Source organism: Schistocerca serialis, chromosome 2, assembly GCF_023864345.2.
Source record: "Schistocerca serialis cubense isolate TAMUIC-IGC-003099 chromosome 2, iqSchSeri2.2, whole genome shotgun sequence".
NCBI lineage: Eukaryota > Metazoa > Arthropoda > Insecta > Orthoptera > Acrididae > Schistocerca > Schistocerca serialis.
The window spans coordinates 763,325,823-763,343,695 of NC_064639.1; the positions used below are offsets into that span (position 1 = coordinate 763,325,823).

The 17,873-nt window shown below is 37.9% G+C and overlaps 1 protein-coding gene across 1 annotated transcript in view; it reads right to left on the bottom strand.

Annotated features, from left to right (window-relative positions):
- Positions 1-372: 372 nt before the first annotated feature.
- The window catches only part of LOC126457980 (uncharacterized), a 108,471-nt gene continuing 90,970 nt past the window's right edge, over positions 373-17,873 (bottom strand). Inside the window, exon 10 of the mRNA XM_050094741.1 lies at positions 373-3,323. Coding sequence (XP_049950698.1) covers positions 3,008-3,323 — 316 coding nt within the window. The 3' untranslated portion in view covers positions 373-3,007. The remainder of the gene's footprint in view (positions 3,324-17,873) is intronic.

The window sequence follows — 17,873 nt, forward strand, 5'->3', positions numbered from 1 at the left end:
GCCTCCTCCCACTGTGAGTTGTAATGGACATTCAAAATACATGCTTCTCTCTATCCTCCAATGATCAAAACATATATTAGTTAATACACGTGTATAGATAAAAAAAAATCTACTCACCAAGTGGCAGCAGGAGAAAATGCATACAGAAGATGATGAAATGTGCAAGCTTTCAGAGACAGTGGCTGTTTCTTCTGGCAGAAGCGTTGAAGGGGAAGGAAGAGGGATGAAGGAAAATATATGTTAGCTATGGTTGTGTATTAAGGTGGAAGTAATTCACACCACTCTACAAGCAGCAGTCCATATTTGAATTATCAGAAATAATCAGTTTCCTGGTGAGAGACTTGCTTGGATAATCAAGAGAAACTATTCATGTCCTGTACAATACTTTTTAATTATTTTTTCATTTAACTTATATTCTTTAACGATGAATTAACAAATATAAAGTTTGTACATATCAACACTGTGAACTGGGATGATTTCAGAATGCACAGTCATATTAGTCTACAAGAAATTTCTTGTATCCTCACACTCATCCTTGCTATTGAGTCACGTGGTCTTTACTGGCACATCAGTGTAGGCACTTAGAGTGATGCTCACCAACCAATTCAGTTCACCAAACTGTAATACAAGTTATTGCTTCTGTTCATGAAAGGGCAACTGGCCACAGACAATTTACCAGTAAAAGATTTAAATACACCATAAAATAATACTGTCGTAAAACATTTTGGCATAACGGACAACACAAATAAAGAAGATCTTTGATAATTACAAATTTAGCAATTAACACCCACAAAAAATAAATTAAAATACCAATGTCAACAGACGTCACAATTACTTCCAATTTACAAGCACGAAAACAGAATATTATTTGCAAGTAATAAAATTTCGAACAGTGCTAGGAATACTAGAGAACTCTGAGTACTATGGGATAATTTTCAATATATGAAGTATCTAGATTTAAAACATCAACAAAGCATAATAGCAAAAAGTTAATAATAGCAAAGCACAAAGATGAGTTGTAACATAAACATTTTCTGAATGTTATATGAAGAAATAAAAATTATGGAGGAAAATAAGCAGTAACTTACGAAAGTCGAGAGATAAAATATGAAGTATTAAAAAGTGCAACAAGTAGAACTCACATTTATTTTACAAATAACACCAACCAAAAGAAATCTATGGTAGTAAAACATATGAAACAAATAGTCTCTTTTGGCGAAAATGAGAAGCAAGCAGCTTGCTGCACTCTAGCTCCGAAATGAACATATTATTCTGCTGGTTTCCGAAGAAAATTTCATAAGAAAACTTGTTGTTGTTGTTGGTGGTGGTGGTGGTGGTGGTGAGGGTCATGATTATGGTGAGGAGGAAGAGGGTGAAACAAAATGTAGACATATCGCCTATTTCTCTCAGATAGCACCAAAAAGGTCATCCTAATTTGATAAATGGTGCAACAGTGTTAAACTCTCATTTTGTGAGACACTGCAGAGATGACTGGAATCCAACCCAGAACATTGATTAAGTTCACAGATTAGGTACTTAATGCCATCACCACTCATCCTCTTGTCAGTCAAATAATGATGTAAAAATTCCATCCCTAACGATAATTCAAACCACATACCTCTGAGCTGAGTACCATCATAGAAGTGTGCAAAGTGATCTTTGCTATTTGGGAGGTTTAAGAATAAGTTTATGATGCCAAAAACACCAAAGTCAATAGGAACTCAAACAGTGTCTATTGACTCGCAGAGAGAGGTGATGAGAAAATTCTTTAACGTCAAAATTCAAACAATGAATGTATGTATTTGTTACTGTTTATGTTATTATATTAAATACAGAAATGAAAATTGGAAAATGATAATATTTAGAATATTTTCTCTCCATAAATGGCTAAAGCACACAGTTATCTATGGAACAGTAAATAAATTTTGCATGTACAATTCATACTGGATGAATATAAATGTTTTTCTAAGATAAAGCTGTGAGAGAACTGCATATCTATGTGAACATTGTCACATACAAGAAAGACAGTGCTGCAAAGTTTAATTTCAGGACTGTAGATTTATTTCGTATTTACTATGGATCAAACATTACATAGCCTCAAGCAGAATTTCAACATAATATGGTTTACTTTCAAAACTGGGATAAAGCACCATATTTGCACACTTGTCTTAACTGTCCACCAATTTCCCAATTTTGACAGCACTTTTAAAAAATAAACTCTGGCTGTGGTCAAGTGGAGTCAATAAAACCAGTGGTTGACAATCTTAAAATATCAGGCTCTTCTGAGATGGAGAAGATATCCTCAGATGTAAATTTCTTTGTAACAAATTCAGGAGTCTGGGGAAGTGAGAGTTGAGAATGTTAACTAATGTGAGTGGGCAATGATGAATCGCAGGATATACAAAAATAGTTCATTAACACAATTTAAGACTGCAGGAAATTAAAATATACCATTAATTACAACACCAACAGAGACAATTCTAGCTTGTGAACCATACTTACACACAAATTTGTGGTTATATAACTGATGCTAATAATTCATCACAAAACAAATTCACTGACAAGGTAAGTGGCAAAGAGAAAGAGTGTATAAAACATCATTTTTCTGTGGTAATACAATATGACAAAGACAGCATATAAATACAATTGAATCTAGGCATTTTGGAATGAAACTGATAAAATGACAGTATCAGATCACTATTAAAACTCAGAACAGTCTGCTGAACACACAACATCTAAATTATATACACTATACAATCACTATACAGGATAATCATCTGAGTAGAACAACTTATAAGAGCTATACATACAAAGCAAAATAAAAAATGTTAATAGTACAAAAAGGTACAAAATTATCAGCACATGAACATCTTTCTTAAAATCAAAGAAAGACCTACCACAATAATTTAAAAAATTGCAAGGTAAATGTCACCACTATACACAAATAATATGACATATCAGTTTGCATGATATAGTATGTTCATGCTTAAATTCGGCAGACACATTATCATGAAGATGAGTCATCAGATTCTTCTCGTGTGGTCACAGTTTTGACCATATGCTTAGCCACAGAAACCATGTCCTCATGCATGAGAGCTGAATAAAGTTCACCAAAGGTACAACTGCGAGGTTTTCGACCCTTCCACTCAAGTAACATCTGATACGCACATTCCCGGAAGCCTATGGAGTGATGAGCATGTTCCAGATTTAGTAATACCTGCTCCTCAATGCCCAATGTACGGCCAAGATTGCGCCAGTCCTTCCGAACAATTTTTGATGAAATCTGCCAGAGATCCTTATCACTCAGCTTACGTGGATTTTTTCTATCCAACAGAAAAACATCAGAAACATTAGGTTTAAAGCATTAGAAATAAAACAACACATTACAAATGTAAGAAACAATCATTATAAGTCAATATACATCATATATATTTTTCCCCTTGCAAAAGCACAGTAAAAACATAAATATTCTTTTCAGTCACCCAGCAAAGTCTTCAACCTTAAAGGTTGGACCTGTTGTCGCCTGTAACACACATTACACAATAACATCAAACACACACAATGACATCATGAAAGTCAAGGAAGAAGAATAAGAAATATATCCCCTGGGTGAGCAAAAGCCTTTGGTGAGTCGAACATTGCAGTTGGTTGCTCTTACAATCGGGGGGGAGGCCAAATGATTTTTGACAAAGAAAAGATGGATGTGAGTGTAATGAGAGTGATTCAAGAAGTGTTGAATGAATAAGAATTGGCAAATATCTTATCCAGCAAGTTGAGCTTTAAGAAGATTTTGTCTTAAACAATATTACCTAATACATCAGTCATCAGTGCTTAACTATTGGGCCTACTGGCACAGTGACTGACAGGACAAAATACTGAACACTATGTTTAAAATGTTTACTGAGGAGGACTTTACCATGGTTCGCCCTTTTGAGCACCAAATAAAACATGCTGATACAACATGTAAAAAGATAACTGATCACAAACTAAAAAGCAGCTAAACTTGTTCACTAGAAGGCAAGCCATTGGATTTGACAGTATACCCATCTGGTTCAACAGAGATGATGCAAAATAATTTGCTACTCTTCTTGCAACAAATAAATGTATACTTCTAGAGCAACTGGATATTCCTCAATTCATTCTCATTTTCAAGAAGTGTCATTGTACAGATGCATTGTCTGCAATGTCAATCTGTTGCCAAATAATGAACAATGTTTTATTTTTGCGTATTATGAATCTTCTAGAGAACATTTATCTCTACTGTAGGAACTGACATACCGTCTTCAACCAATGATTGGGAGAAAGTCAGTTCTTTCTGTCTGACTGTGAGATGCATTAGGCTGTAAATGGCAGCAGCAAAGTCAATGTCGTCTTCCTTGATTTGTGGAAGTCTACAATGTCACCTGCTGACTAAAATGTTATTACAGAATCTAGGACCAGGTCGGTGACTTGACTTAAGACTTCCAACAAAACGGTACTCATTTGGTCCTTCCCAACAGTAAATCATCATCAGACATTACAGTAGCATCAGGCATGTGCCCGAGCTTCATACGACCATTTGTGGGCAGTGCATTACATTTGCAGAAAGACCTGCAAAAGTTTGGCTCTGGATGTAAGGGCTGTCAATGGATTCTAAATGCAAACAACTGCAACATATTGCAAAGAACGACTAGGATAAGCAGAAAGAAGAAGAAATAGGTGAAATGACCAATTACTATTTGATCACATAATTGGCAACTGTAAATTATGTAAAACATCTAAATGTATGCATATGGGCTAATTTAAGGTGTGAAAAGGATTGAAATCATCAAGATATTCAATATCATTAATTAAAATTAACTTTAATATGAACAATTATATTTAAAAAATTGATCTTCATGCCACTGCAAAAATCAGTATTTCTATTTTAAAAATAGTATCCAGTGACTAAAGGCAAAATTGTTTGTTAAGCAAATGTAAGAAAAAGACGACGAAAATGTAATTGTAAATCGTGGTTTATTTGTCTCATAATGTACACAAACTAAATCATTTGATTCAGGGACATGAGACATGTCAAATTGTGGTAAAATTTCACCATAAACAAAGAACAGGTGATGTTAATAAACAGCATCAAAATCATAATACACCTTGCTCTAATTTCCATTTCATCCTCTATGAATTCTTCCATTGAATAGTAGTATTTCTCCCACAGAATTTGCTGTGGCCTGATTTTTAAAATTTCTGGCATCATATTAAATATGTTTTTGCCCATTAACTTGATATATATTGCCATCCCCATGTACTGAGGAGTCCATGCATATAATTTCAACTGGTGTGTGGGTAGCATAAAACTATTATTATTTCTTGTGTTAAATGTGTGGTTAAAATGGTTCTCCTCTAATAATTTTTGTCTGCTGTGTACGAAGATTATGATTTCATAAACATATGTGGAGGGAACAGTTAGGATTTGGTTTCCAAAATAATGGGCAACAAGACTCTGTTTGCTGTGCAGTACACATGTGATGGACAATTTTCTTTTGCAGTTTCAGTATCCAAAAAATTATCCCATATCTAATGGCAGATTCAAAATAACTATAATAAGCAATTTTTTGTGTACTCATGTCAGTGGAATTTCCTAGCATTTGCACTGCAAATGCAAATCAGCTTTGTTTATTTGACAAGAAGTCAATATGTGTATTCCAGCTTAAGTTCTTGTCCACATTTAGTCACAGGAATTTGACATTTTTCATAGGTTGATTTTTATGTTTTATTTTAAGTTCCACATATTCTGATTGATTGATTTTGAAATGTACCAAATGGGTTTTTGCAATATTCAGTTTCAACCCATTTGCTGAAACTAGTTTTCTAAGGTACCCAATGTGCTTATGATGGAGCTTGGATTTTTTTTCTGCATCGTCATCTTCAATTATTATAACACAAGTATCATCTGCAAACAGAACTGATGGCGAGTTAATATTAATGGATAAGTCATTTACAGAGAATAGGAACAGGATTGCCCCCAAAATGGAGCATTGAGGCACATCTTGTGATATTGTACTCCATTTAGAATAATAATTCATTGTATCTGAGGTGATAGTTACCCTTTGTTTTCTGTTGTGTAAGTATGATGGTAGATAATTTATAGCAGTGCACTTAATCCCGTACTTGTCTAATCTGTAGATAAGCAAGTCATGGTTCACGGAGTCAAATGCTTTTGTGAAACCACAGAAGATACGTACAACTTTACTCCTCTGATCGAATGATTTGCCTATCTTTACAATAATGTTATTCACTGCTTCCAGAGCGTTTTTTTCCTGGTTGAAATCCAAACTGGTTACTTATAATAATATCATTATTTACAATAAAGTTTTTTATCTAGCTTGCAGCTACTTTCTCTAACACTTTTGACAGGAGTGGAAAAATAGAAATAGGCCGATTGTTTCCCATGTCTCCCCTTGACCCTTTCTTGAACACAGGTCTGACTTCGGCATACTTCAAAACATTGGGAAAGCATCCCTGTTCAAAAGATTGGTTGTCTGCTTTAGTTAAGGGACGTGCTACTATGCCACACTCTGTTTTAATCACTTTAATGGATCCCATCCCATCCACCAGTTTTTATTTTTTAATGATAATAATAACATTTCAGACATTTTTTATTGTGACTTTTTTAAAATCCGAAAGATACTCAGCTTCTTGGTGGATTCCAAAGGAATTTACTTTACTCTGATACTCTGTTACATCAACATCTGACTTTGCCACATTTATGAAGAAGTCATTTAAACACACCAATATTTGAGCAAGGTTTACAACAAAGCTATCATCTACTTTAATCCTACATATTAATTCATTACTACTAACTCTAACACCTAACTCTGATTTGACAACAGACCACACTGCTTTTGTTTTACTTTTATGTTGTACAATGAACTACTTATTTGTTTGGCTGCCTTCACAACTTTTTTAAATATAGCTTTATATTGACGAACATACTCAGTAAAACCTCTATTTTTATTATATTTCTGTTCATTGTGGAGTTTCCTCTTCTTGGCACTAGAAATTGTTAGGCCCTCGGTTATCCATGTAAGTTTATTAGGCTTTTGTTGCATGTGGTTCTAAGTGGAAAAGTTTCATTAAATATTTCAAGAAAGCTACTTAAAAAGTTGTTGAAGTTCCTATTACTCAACATACAGCAGTTCATGAAATTTCTTTCTTAATTCTTTTATAAGGTAACAACAAAAATTTTGCTTGTACTTAATCCAAATAATATATTTCCCGAAGCAATCAGCCTTAAAATCAGTTTCAAATAATCTTATTGGTTAATTGGTTTGTGCCTGAACTTGATACCGATGAAAGTACTTATAATGGTTTTATACATTAATTGTCTCAAAATATCACTTTCAATACTGAGCAAATGCAAAATGTTGAGGCTGTCTTCTAACACAGAGGCTAAAAGCCCGTCTTTTTATCAACTTCAATGTTGAAAATGACCTTTCTTCACTGCTGTTTGTGACTGTAATGACAGGTACATTCTTAGGGGAAAAGGAGTACTTTATTCATCTACTTCTCCTTATTAATAAGATTTTCATTTTCCTCATCACCTTTTTGAAACTCGTGGGGGAAAAAAAAAACTTGAAATAAATCATTTCATTACCTAGTTGACAGTCTAAAGCCATCATCACAAATATTAACTAAATTTTGAGGTGCAACAGTTCTCCCATTTTTGGTATTTCCAATCAGTTGATAAACCTAACACAGGAATCAACTAATTTGTTTCAGGCCTCTTGTTACAATATAGATTTTAACTGATCTATGACAGGAAGGAAACTGCTGGTTCATCATTTGTATGATAGTCTGCTTGACTCCTGGTGCTCTGACACAGCCAAGAGGTGGTAAACATACATTAACTATGTGCTTGCATTGTGTTTCAGTTTCCTATTCACTGGAAAAGACTGACCCACCCTGACAGCTGTGCACATTAGCATGCTACTTCTGGGATTCAGAGAGAGGTGCTGGTCCCTGACTGAATCTACCCAGTAGATTAATGACAAGGGCTGGTGGGCTGGCCTGCCTGAATGTGGTTTTTTTGGCAGTTTCTCAAATCTGACAAGGTAAATACCAGTCTGGTACTCATGTCTTAAATTAGTCGCACAATTCACATGCATTTTGAATATGTACTCATACTTTCACAGATGGGATAACACCAGAGGCAGAGACAGATGGGGTACAAAAATTCTATCCCAGGGTGATGTCAGAACGGACATCTTGCACACCCTCTACCATGAACACTGTCAGATCTAGAAAAATGTGCCAACCGCCGAATACATGGGATAATGCTGGAAAAAGGGAGACTTAAGGCAAACAACAAACTCATCAGCTTTCGCCTCATATTCTTCAAAGCTATCCTTTGTTTCTATGAAGCTTGTTTGGCTTGCCAGCCAGTACCAATAATTGAAGACTATCATACTTTCCACTCACTAGAAGCATTATAACACTCTTAGTTCATTCTCTTTCACAACATGTGTACAAGAGCTAACAGTAAATGAAACAGGACAACTGGCATCAGACAACCATTGAGCTCTCCTGGCATCTACATCAAGTATCACAGCATGAATTCAACAAATGGATATTCTAAGGTGACAATGGTATCGACCTAATTGCGATACAGAAGGCAAAACTGAATCAAAAGAAAACTTCGTCTCAAGGGGAAAAATAAATAGCTTTGATTTGTTGGGTTTCACACATAACTAAGCCTATGGCGTACAGATATATGTGAGATCAAATATTGACAATTTGTCTCTTGTTGCCGTATCCACTGCCAATCATGATGTAATTGTGAAAATTGATGAGCTCACGATAATCAATGTCTACAAAGCTTCCTGCTTACGCCTAGCTGAAACATTGAATGCCCACATACATCCTGAAACGTATTTTGAAGACTTATACACTGATGAGCCAAAACATTATGACCACCTACTTAAAAGCATGTTGGTCCACTTCTGGAACACCATTCGGCAGTGATTCTGCATGCCTTAGATTCAACAAGTACTTGATATGTTTCCAGAGGTTTGTGGCACCAAATATCTACCTATGCACAGGTCACACACTTCCCATAATTTAAGTGAGTGTGGAGCTGGCACCCAACAGTGTCCCAGTTGAGTTTCATTGGATTCAGATAAGCCAACTTTGATGGCCAAGACGTCAATGTGAGTTCACTAACATGCTCCTCAGATCATTGCAGCATGATTCTGGCCTTGTGACACAGACAGTTATCCAGCTGGAAGATGCCATTGCTGTTGAGGAATACATCAAGCATAAGGGGTTACAGGTGGACCCCAACATTGTACACATAGTCCACAGCTGCAGGTTCCATGGAAGGCCATGTGAATGTTCCACATAACATAATACTACTACACTGATCCGCATCCACGGCGTGCTGCACGTTTTGAGCAACCATTCGCCTGGATGATGGCATACTTGGACACAACCATTGACAAACGGGATTCATCTGACCAGGCAACAAGATTCCATTGATCCGCGGTACAATTTTGGTGTTCCCATGCCCATCGTAATCATAATTGATGGGTCAAAATCGGAACACGTAGGGGTGCTCTTCTGGGGAACACTGTGTTCAACACTGTGTGCTGAACGTTGTGTTCCGAAACTATTACGGCTGCACTAATACTGTACTCTGTGTCAGACCTGCCACAAATTGCCACCTATCCTGTTATAAAGACTGGGCAAGCCTCCTTCTGTGATGAAGTATGGATGTCCAATGTCTTGCCACCTACTTTAGGTTTCAGCATTCTTCAACTACTTTCCACAGATGCTCACAACAGTAGCATGCAAGCAGGCAAAAAATTTTGCCCTTTCCAAAATGCTCACTCCCAGGCACTGGGCCACAACGACCTGGCTTTCATCAAAGTCGCTTAAATCTACAGATTTCCGCATTTGTGCCACTCATCGTCCCTAGAACAATTTCCTATTCACCTCTGCTCTGCTCTATACTTCTCTGACCATGCCAGATGCCGTCAGTGCCACTAGGCAGAAGCAGGAGGTGCTAGAGGCCTTCTCAGCAGTTATCGAAACAGAAAAAAATTATTCCTAGAGGTAAATATATCCAGCAAAGTGGAGACCACAAAATAAACTATTTCACAACATTGATGTTGAGAGACACAAAATGTTATGAGACTGGTGAAGACTTTGATTCTAAAAAGTAACATGAAAAAGCTGCGTATTGTCTACACTTCAAGAGCTCCAGAAGACTGAAGGCATAAAATTAAGGTTAAAAAAGGGATAAAGACCATCAAAGCAGCCTGCAACACAGAAACCAACTACTCACTCCACTTCAGCATGACAGAAATTGCAGTAATTCTTCTGGACATGAAATTAGGAAAAGTCCCTGATTTCAATGTCATTCAAATCAAATTACTCCTACATTTTGGAAACAATACATAGAAAGTGACTTCCCAGATTTTTCACCATTATTCTGCAGACAGGCAATATTCACCATCAACTCCAAAGAGCTAATATCATTGTCATCTTAAAAAAAGAAAGACAAATGACCTACATTGTTCAGCATGATTTACAAACTTCTGGTAAGATTACATTATAACAATATCAGCCCTAAAATAGTTAAACATATCCCTTCCAAACAGGCAGGATTTTACCCTCATCAAAGCCGGTCAGATCAAGTTCTCTTATTTACGATGTTCATTTGAACAGGAGATCAAAAACAATTGGAAACCCCAGCCACATTTACATCTACATCCACTCCTCTTACCATTATGAAGTGCATGACAGGGGACAGGGGGGAAATCTCATCATATCAATTATTAAGGCATTTTCCTGTTCCATTCACATGTGGAACATGACAGGAATGATTGCTGAAATGCCACTGTGTGAGGTGTAATTAGCCTAATCTTGTTTCGTGATACCCATGAGAGTTATACGTAGGGGTTGGAATATATTCCTCGATTCATCACTTAATGCTGCTTCTAGAAACTTCTAAGTAATTTTTCATGGGATAGTTTGCTTCTATCTTCAACCTTTTGCCAAGGCAGTTCTTTCCTCATCATCATAGCTCTTCCATAAACCTGTAACCATTTGTGCTGCCCTTCTTTGGATCCATTCAATATCCCCTGTTAGTCCTATTTGGTAATGGTCCCATAAGTGGTGGTGTTGTTTTGACTGATTACATTTCCTTAGTAAGCATATGAACTGCAGTCTGCAACCTGTTTTACCTAGACTGAGACTATGTGATGGTTCCGTTTCATATACCTGCAAATTGTTACCAGAGGTATTTGTATGAGTTAACCGATTCCTATGGTAACTCACCAATATTTCATTCATTTCTTTTTCTTTAGTGAAGTGCACATTTTTATGTTTCGGAACATTTAAAGCAAGCTGCCAATCTTTGCACCACTTTGAAATTTTATCAAAATATGGCTGAATAATTGTGCAGCTTCTTTCAGTCACTACTTCATTATAGATAACTTCATAATCCGCAAAAAGTTTGAGGTTACTGTTAATATTCTCTGCAAGGTCATTAACAAACAACATGAACAGGACACACCTAAAATCGATGAGTCAACATCCAAGATAAATTACTGCTCCTCCCTGCACAAAAAACTCCCAGTCCTGTCACAAATTTTCCTTGATACCCCAGATGATAATACTTTTGATAGCTAGCATAGATGTGGTGTGTGTTTAGAGTAGGTGAACTCCTAAGGGACCAAACTGCTGAGGTCATCGGTCCCTAGACTTACACACTACTTAAACTAACTTACGCTAAGGACAACACACACCCATGCCCAAAGGAGAAAGGTTGGGTTGTGTGGGTGAGGAGACCAAACAGCGAGGTCATAGGTCTCATTGGATTAGGGAAGGAAGGGGAAGGAAGTCGGCCGCATACTTTCAAAGGAACCATCCCGGCATTTGCCTGGAGTGATTTAGGAAAACCATGGAAAACCTAAATCAGGATGGCCGGATACAGGATTGAACCACTGTCCTCCCAAATGTGAGTCCAGCGTGCTAACCACTGCACCACCTCGCTCGGTCCCAAGGGAAGACTCGAACCTCCAGCGGGAAGGGCCCGTGCAATCTGTGACGTGGCACCTCAAACCGTGCAGCCACTCTGCGCAGCATAGATGTGGTACTGAGTAAAATACTTTTTGGGAATTAAGAAATTTTCCATCTCTCTGACTCCCTCTCGGTATGTCATGTGAGAAAAGTGCAAGTTGGGTTTCACTTGATCAATGTTTTCAGTATCCAAGCTGGTTGGCATGGGGATGTCATTTTGTTCAAGACATCTCATTAAATTTCAGCTCAGAATATGTTCTAAGATTCTACAAGAATTGAATGTCAAAGATATTGCTTGGAAGTCTCATGAATCACTTCTGCTACACTTTTTGTAGACGGGTGAGGCCTGTGCTTTCTTCCAACTACTGGGCACAGTTTTTTGTTCAAAGGATCTATGGTGGGTTACAGTTAAAAAGGGGGTTAACTCTGCCACAAATTCAGTATAGAATCTGATAGGGATTCTGTTGAACTCTGGAGCTTTGTTCAGTGTTACTTATTTCAATAATTTCTCAACACCACTTTAATATCTATTTTACTCATCTTTTCAGTGGGGAAATACTCATGGGTTTTCCTTTGTAAAGGAATATTTGAAAATGGAGTTTAGCATTCCCACCTTTGCTTTGCTACCCACAATTTCACTTCCTGTCACATTCAATGGAGACCGGACACTAACTCTGGTGGCACTAACAGCCTTTACATATGACCAGAATTTCTTTGGATTTTGTGAAAGATTTTTTGATATTCTTCACACATTGATCTTTATGTGTTTCTTTTAGTATCTGCCTATTTACAGCCGTATGCTTTGTTTTACATCTATTATAAAAAAACTAAACTCCTCCTGGACAGGCCATGAAGGCCCAACAGTATCGACCAGCCACCATGTCATCCTCAGCCCACAGGTGTCACTGGATGCAGATAGTGAGGGGCAAGAGGTCAGCACACCACTCTCCTGGCTGTATATGTTTCCGAGACCATTACATCTATTATGCAGTATTATATTTCTTTATGAGTTTCTTTGCTGTGACTGTATCCCTCCCATCACAGACTGTTCTACTGGGTACATATTAATCATGGTCAACTAATCTTTAAACCGTAGTTCCTCTCCACACTCTTCTCCTAGACTAAAAGTTTCAAGTTCCTGATTGAGATATGCTTCTTTATACACTTTACTGAACTTATAAATTCTTCTAATTGCTTTAGTTGCCATTTGTACTTTGGTAATCATTGTTGTTACAATTGCCTCATGGTCACCGACACCAGTTTCAATGTGGATGTCCTCAGAGAGGTCAGGTCTATTTGTTATCATTAGATCTGACATATTTCCTGCTTGGGGGGGGGGGGGGGGGGGTTGTCCCGAATTATCTGTTCTAAGTAGTTTCAGAGAAGGCATTTCAAAATGTTTCACAGTATGTCTTGTCATGTCTACCACTAACAAAACTGTTATTTCCCCAATTGACTGCTGAATGATTAAAGTCTCCACCAACGATTAATGTATGACTGTGGAACTTCTACACAAGTGAACTAATGTTTACTCTGAAGTTTCTGATTACATCAAGAGTTGAGTCTGGTGGTCAATAGAAGGACCCGATTACAATCGTATCCCTAGCCCCGGTACGGATCTTGCCGAAACAATCTCGCATGCAGGTCCAATTTCTATCTTGTTGGATTTAAGTTTCTTGTACATGAAATGTATATGCAGTTGCAAATATGAACATCTGTCATCTTTACAAGGGAATGACAACAATGAAACTTTGTGCCAGACCATAACTCGAGCCCGGATTTCCTGCTTTATGTGAGGAGCTCCCTTAACTCCCTTGGCTATTCATGCACAACCAATTTGTAATTTCCTTCCAAGAGAGGGCATTTTAACTGAAAACTGCTGCCTGGTATCTGTGGATAACTGTGATATTGCAGTGCCTGCGTTGTTAAGAAGAACAATGCAATGTTCATTTGGACATGCATACTTAGAATGTATTCGCAGTTGCAAATGCGAACAACCATCGGCTGTGTAAGCTGTATTTCATGACAGCTGTAGTTGCTGCAGTGCCTTCTCCTTTGGACATGTGTGCATGTCAGAAGGAACTCTGCATCATTCTTCTTAACAAGGCAGGCACTGCAACAACATAAGTTTCTTGTCTTCTGCGACAAATACATTAGCTCCATTTCCCATTAGTCTATCTTTTGAATTGCACTTTAATTTTCACCAGAAATCTCACTGTTGTCAACTTTTGGTCTTAACCACCTTTCTGAACCAAATATTATTGCATGATTCACAGCTTTTTATGAGCACTTTAAACTCTGGCACACTACTGTGAATGCTTCAAAAGTTAACCAGGATTCTAATACTCTCACCTGGGAGACAGGGGGCATTTCTTTGGATCTTACATGGATACTTCCAGATCTCCTCCAGCTATCATTATCTGGACCGGATGGAGAGTCGCCTAAAACAGTCAGCTGCCTGGTAGCAGCCTCTGACATATAGTGCACACCTGAACCATTAGGGGGCCGTACCGATCTCACCCCTTTGACATAGTCTAGGAAGGAATTCACAGCCATGCTTGTCACAGAACTTTTGCAGTCTCTTGTTAAAGCCTTCCACTCGACTCAGAACCAGGGGGCTACACTTCAGAGATGAAATAATAAATACAGCTGCACAAGTGAGACAATACTTCAGAGGCACACAATTTGATTAGAAGTTACTTGTGACGACTGGTGTCAAAAAGCCTTCTGGGAATCTATAAAAATGGAATCAATCTGAGATACGCTGTTGACAGCAGTCATTACTTCATGCGAATAAAGAGCCAGTTGTGTTTCACAAGAACGATAATTTCATGTCAGCGATTGGATATATCATTCAGCAGATTACTACTGCTATTTCCTTTCTCAGAATTGGGTGTCACCGGTGCAACTTTCCAGTCTTTAGGTACAGATATTTCGTCTAGTAGCCAGTTGTACATGAGGCGTTTGAAAAGTCCATGCAAAGTCCGAGAGATGGCACCACCAGCGTGTATCGAGGTCATGTTTGGTTAGTAGCATCTTTGGAAAGAACACACACCAAGTTTCAGCCATACTTGTCTAATTCTTTGTGTTTGGCATTCGTGTGAATCAAGGAAGTCGGGTGATTGTCAAAAAATGGATGAAAAAGAATTTCGTGAGGTGATTAAACATTACTTTACAAAAAGCAAAACGCCTCAGGAGAACAGTTTATAAGTGGTTTCATAATTTTCAGAGTGGTCATATGGGCACAAGTGTTGCTGAACGCTCTGGATGCCCTGTGGAGGTTACGACTCCAGAAATCATTGATAAAATCCATGATATGGTGATGGATGACAGAAGAGTTAATGTGAGGGTGATTGCCAGTGTTGTGGGCATCTTGAATGAATGGGTATATAATATTTTGCATAAACATTTGAACATAAGAAAGCTATCCACAAGATGGGGTCCACGACCACTCACACTTGACCAAAACGGAATCGTTTGCAGCTGTTCAGGAAGAATCTGCAGGACTTAAAGCGTCGTTTTGTCACTTTGAATGAAACATGGATACATTACTACACCCCTGAGACCAAACAACAATCTAAACAATGGGTTACTAAGGGAGATTCTGCACCAAAAAAAGGTGAAGACCATTCCGTCAGTCGGAAAGGTTATGGCGACTGTCTTTTGGGATTCGCAAGGGATAATCCTCATTGTCTATCAGGAAAAGGGTAAAACTATTACAGGTGCATATTCATCGTTATTGGAACATTTGAAAACTAAGCTGCAAGAAAAATGCTGGTGATTGGACCACAAAAAAGTCCTTTCCATCACGACAACGCACCAGCACACACCTCAGAAATTGTGGTCGCAAAATTAATGGAAATAGGATTCCAACTCATTTCACATCCCCCCTATTCTCCAGACTTGGTTACCTTGGGTTACCGCTTGTTTCCCAATTTGAAGAAATGGCTGGCAGGACAAAGATTTTATTCAAATGAGATGGTGATTGCAGCAACTAATAGCTATTTTGCAGACTTGGACAATTCCTATTATTCAGAAGGGATCAACAAATTAGAACAGTGCCGGATGAAGTGCATAAGTTTAAAAGGAGACTATGTCGAAAAATAAAAAAGGTTTACCCCAAACACAAAAGTAGTTTTTATTTTTGCATGAACTTTTCAAATGCCCCTTGTATATGACTGCTAAGTATGGAGCTATTGTATCAGCATAATCTGAAAGGAACTTAACTGATATACAATCTGGATCAGAGGCATTGCCTTTAGTAATTTAACTGCTACACTAAACCGAGGATATCTATGTCTAAGATACTCGTGTTGGCAGTCATTCTTGATTTGAATTCTGGAGTATTTACTTTGTTTTCTTTGGTGAAGGGGTTTTGGAAAACTCCACTTTAATGGCACTATCACTGGTAACAAAACCATTATTACCATCCAGTGGATGTATTGATTGTGTCTTGCTGGTAGTGTAGTTCACATAAGAATCAAATCTCTTTGGATTTTCTGCCCAATTTCAAGACAGACTTTCACTGTGGAAACTATTACAAGCATCTCACATTGAAGTACATGCTAAATTTTGAGCTTCAGTAAAACATGGGCATTCTTGGAGGTTTTGCATTCTTTTAAAATTGGCATGCCTTTTTCGTTGCTTCTGCGACAGTCTTGAATACCATGGGTATGGTGTCTGTTCTTTTGGACATGCAATGGTTAATGCATCTCCCAAGTAAGCAGGAGATCACGAGTTCCAATCCTGGTCTGGTACACATTTTCAATTGTCACTGTTGACTCAGTGTAATGTCCCTATGCAGCTGACATCCGTAATCCCTTCCCTTTTCTTTCCTTTCTCCCCCTGCAGCTTCAATTTAGATATAATCTTATTAATTCATTTGGTATGTATGTCTCAATTGCTGTCAATACTATTTCTTTCTATTTATGCCACACAATCTATGCTTACATAGTTGGCTTGGAAGGGGTGGAGACTCTCTCTTATGAAAGCGTCAAGCAAATATTTATCTGCTTTTTAAAAATAGATATATTTTCCATTTTTTGTGGATTTGGACATTATGATATTCTGTCTCACTACAACTTCCTTGTGGTCACTAACCCCTGTATTCATCATGATGCTCCCTGTTTGCTCAGCATTATTCATCTCTGAGGGGTCAAGTGTGTTTACGCAAACATTTCCACTTCGAGTGGGCTCCTGAACTAATTGTTCAAAATAATTTTTGGAGAAAGCTAAGATTCCACTTTATGCTACTACTGACTTTAAAAACATATTTTTTACAACACAGTGAGAGTAGATTGAAGTCCCTACCAACTATAATTGTATGAGTGGGGCACCTATTTGATGATGATGATGATGATGATGTTTGGTTTGTGGGGCACTCAACTGCAGCGTTATTGGCGCCGGTACAAAGTCCCAATCTTTACACAATCCAGTTTCATCACTTCCACAAATAATGATGAAATGATGAGGACAACACAAACACCCAGTCCCCGGGTGGATAAAATCCCCAACCCGCCAGGAATCGAACCCAGGACCCTGTGATCCAGAGGCAGCAACAATAGCCACTAGACCACAAGCTGCAGTACCTACCTGAAATGAGACTCAAGTTTTCTTTGAATTGTTCAGCGCTCAGAACCTGTGTCATGTTGAGTCAGAAGGGGAGGGGGAGGGGCCTCAGAAGGTGGTGGTGGTTAGTAAAAGGAACCAATTACTAACTGATTCCAGTTGTCAACTATAATCTCCACCCATACTAAACAATAGAACCCATCTACTTCAATTTCAATAAAAGATAAACTACTTCTAATAGCACTAAA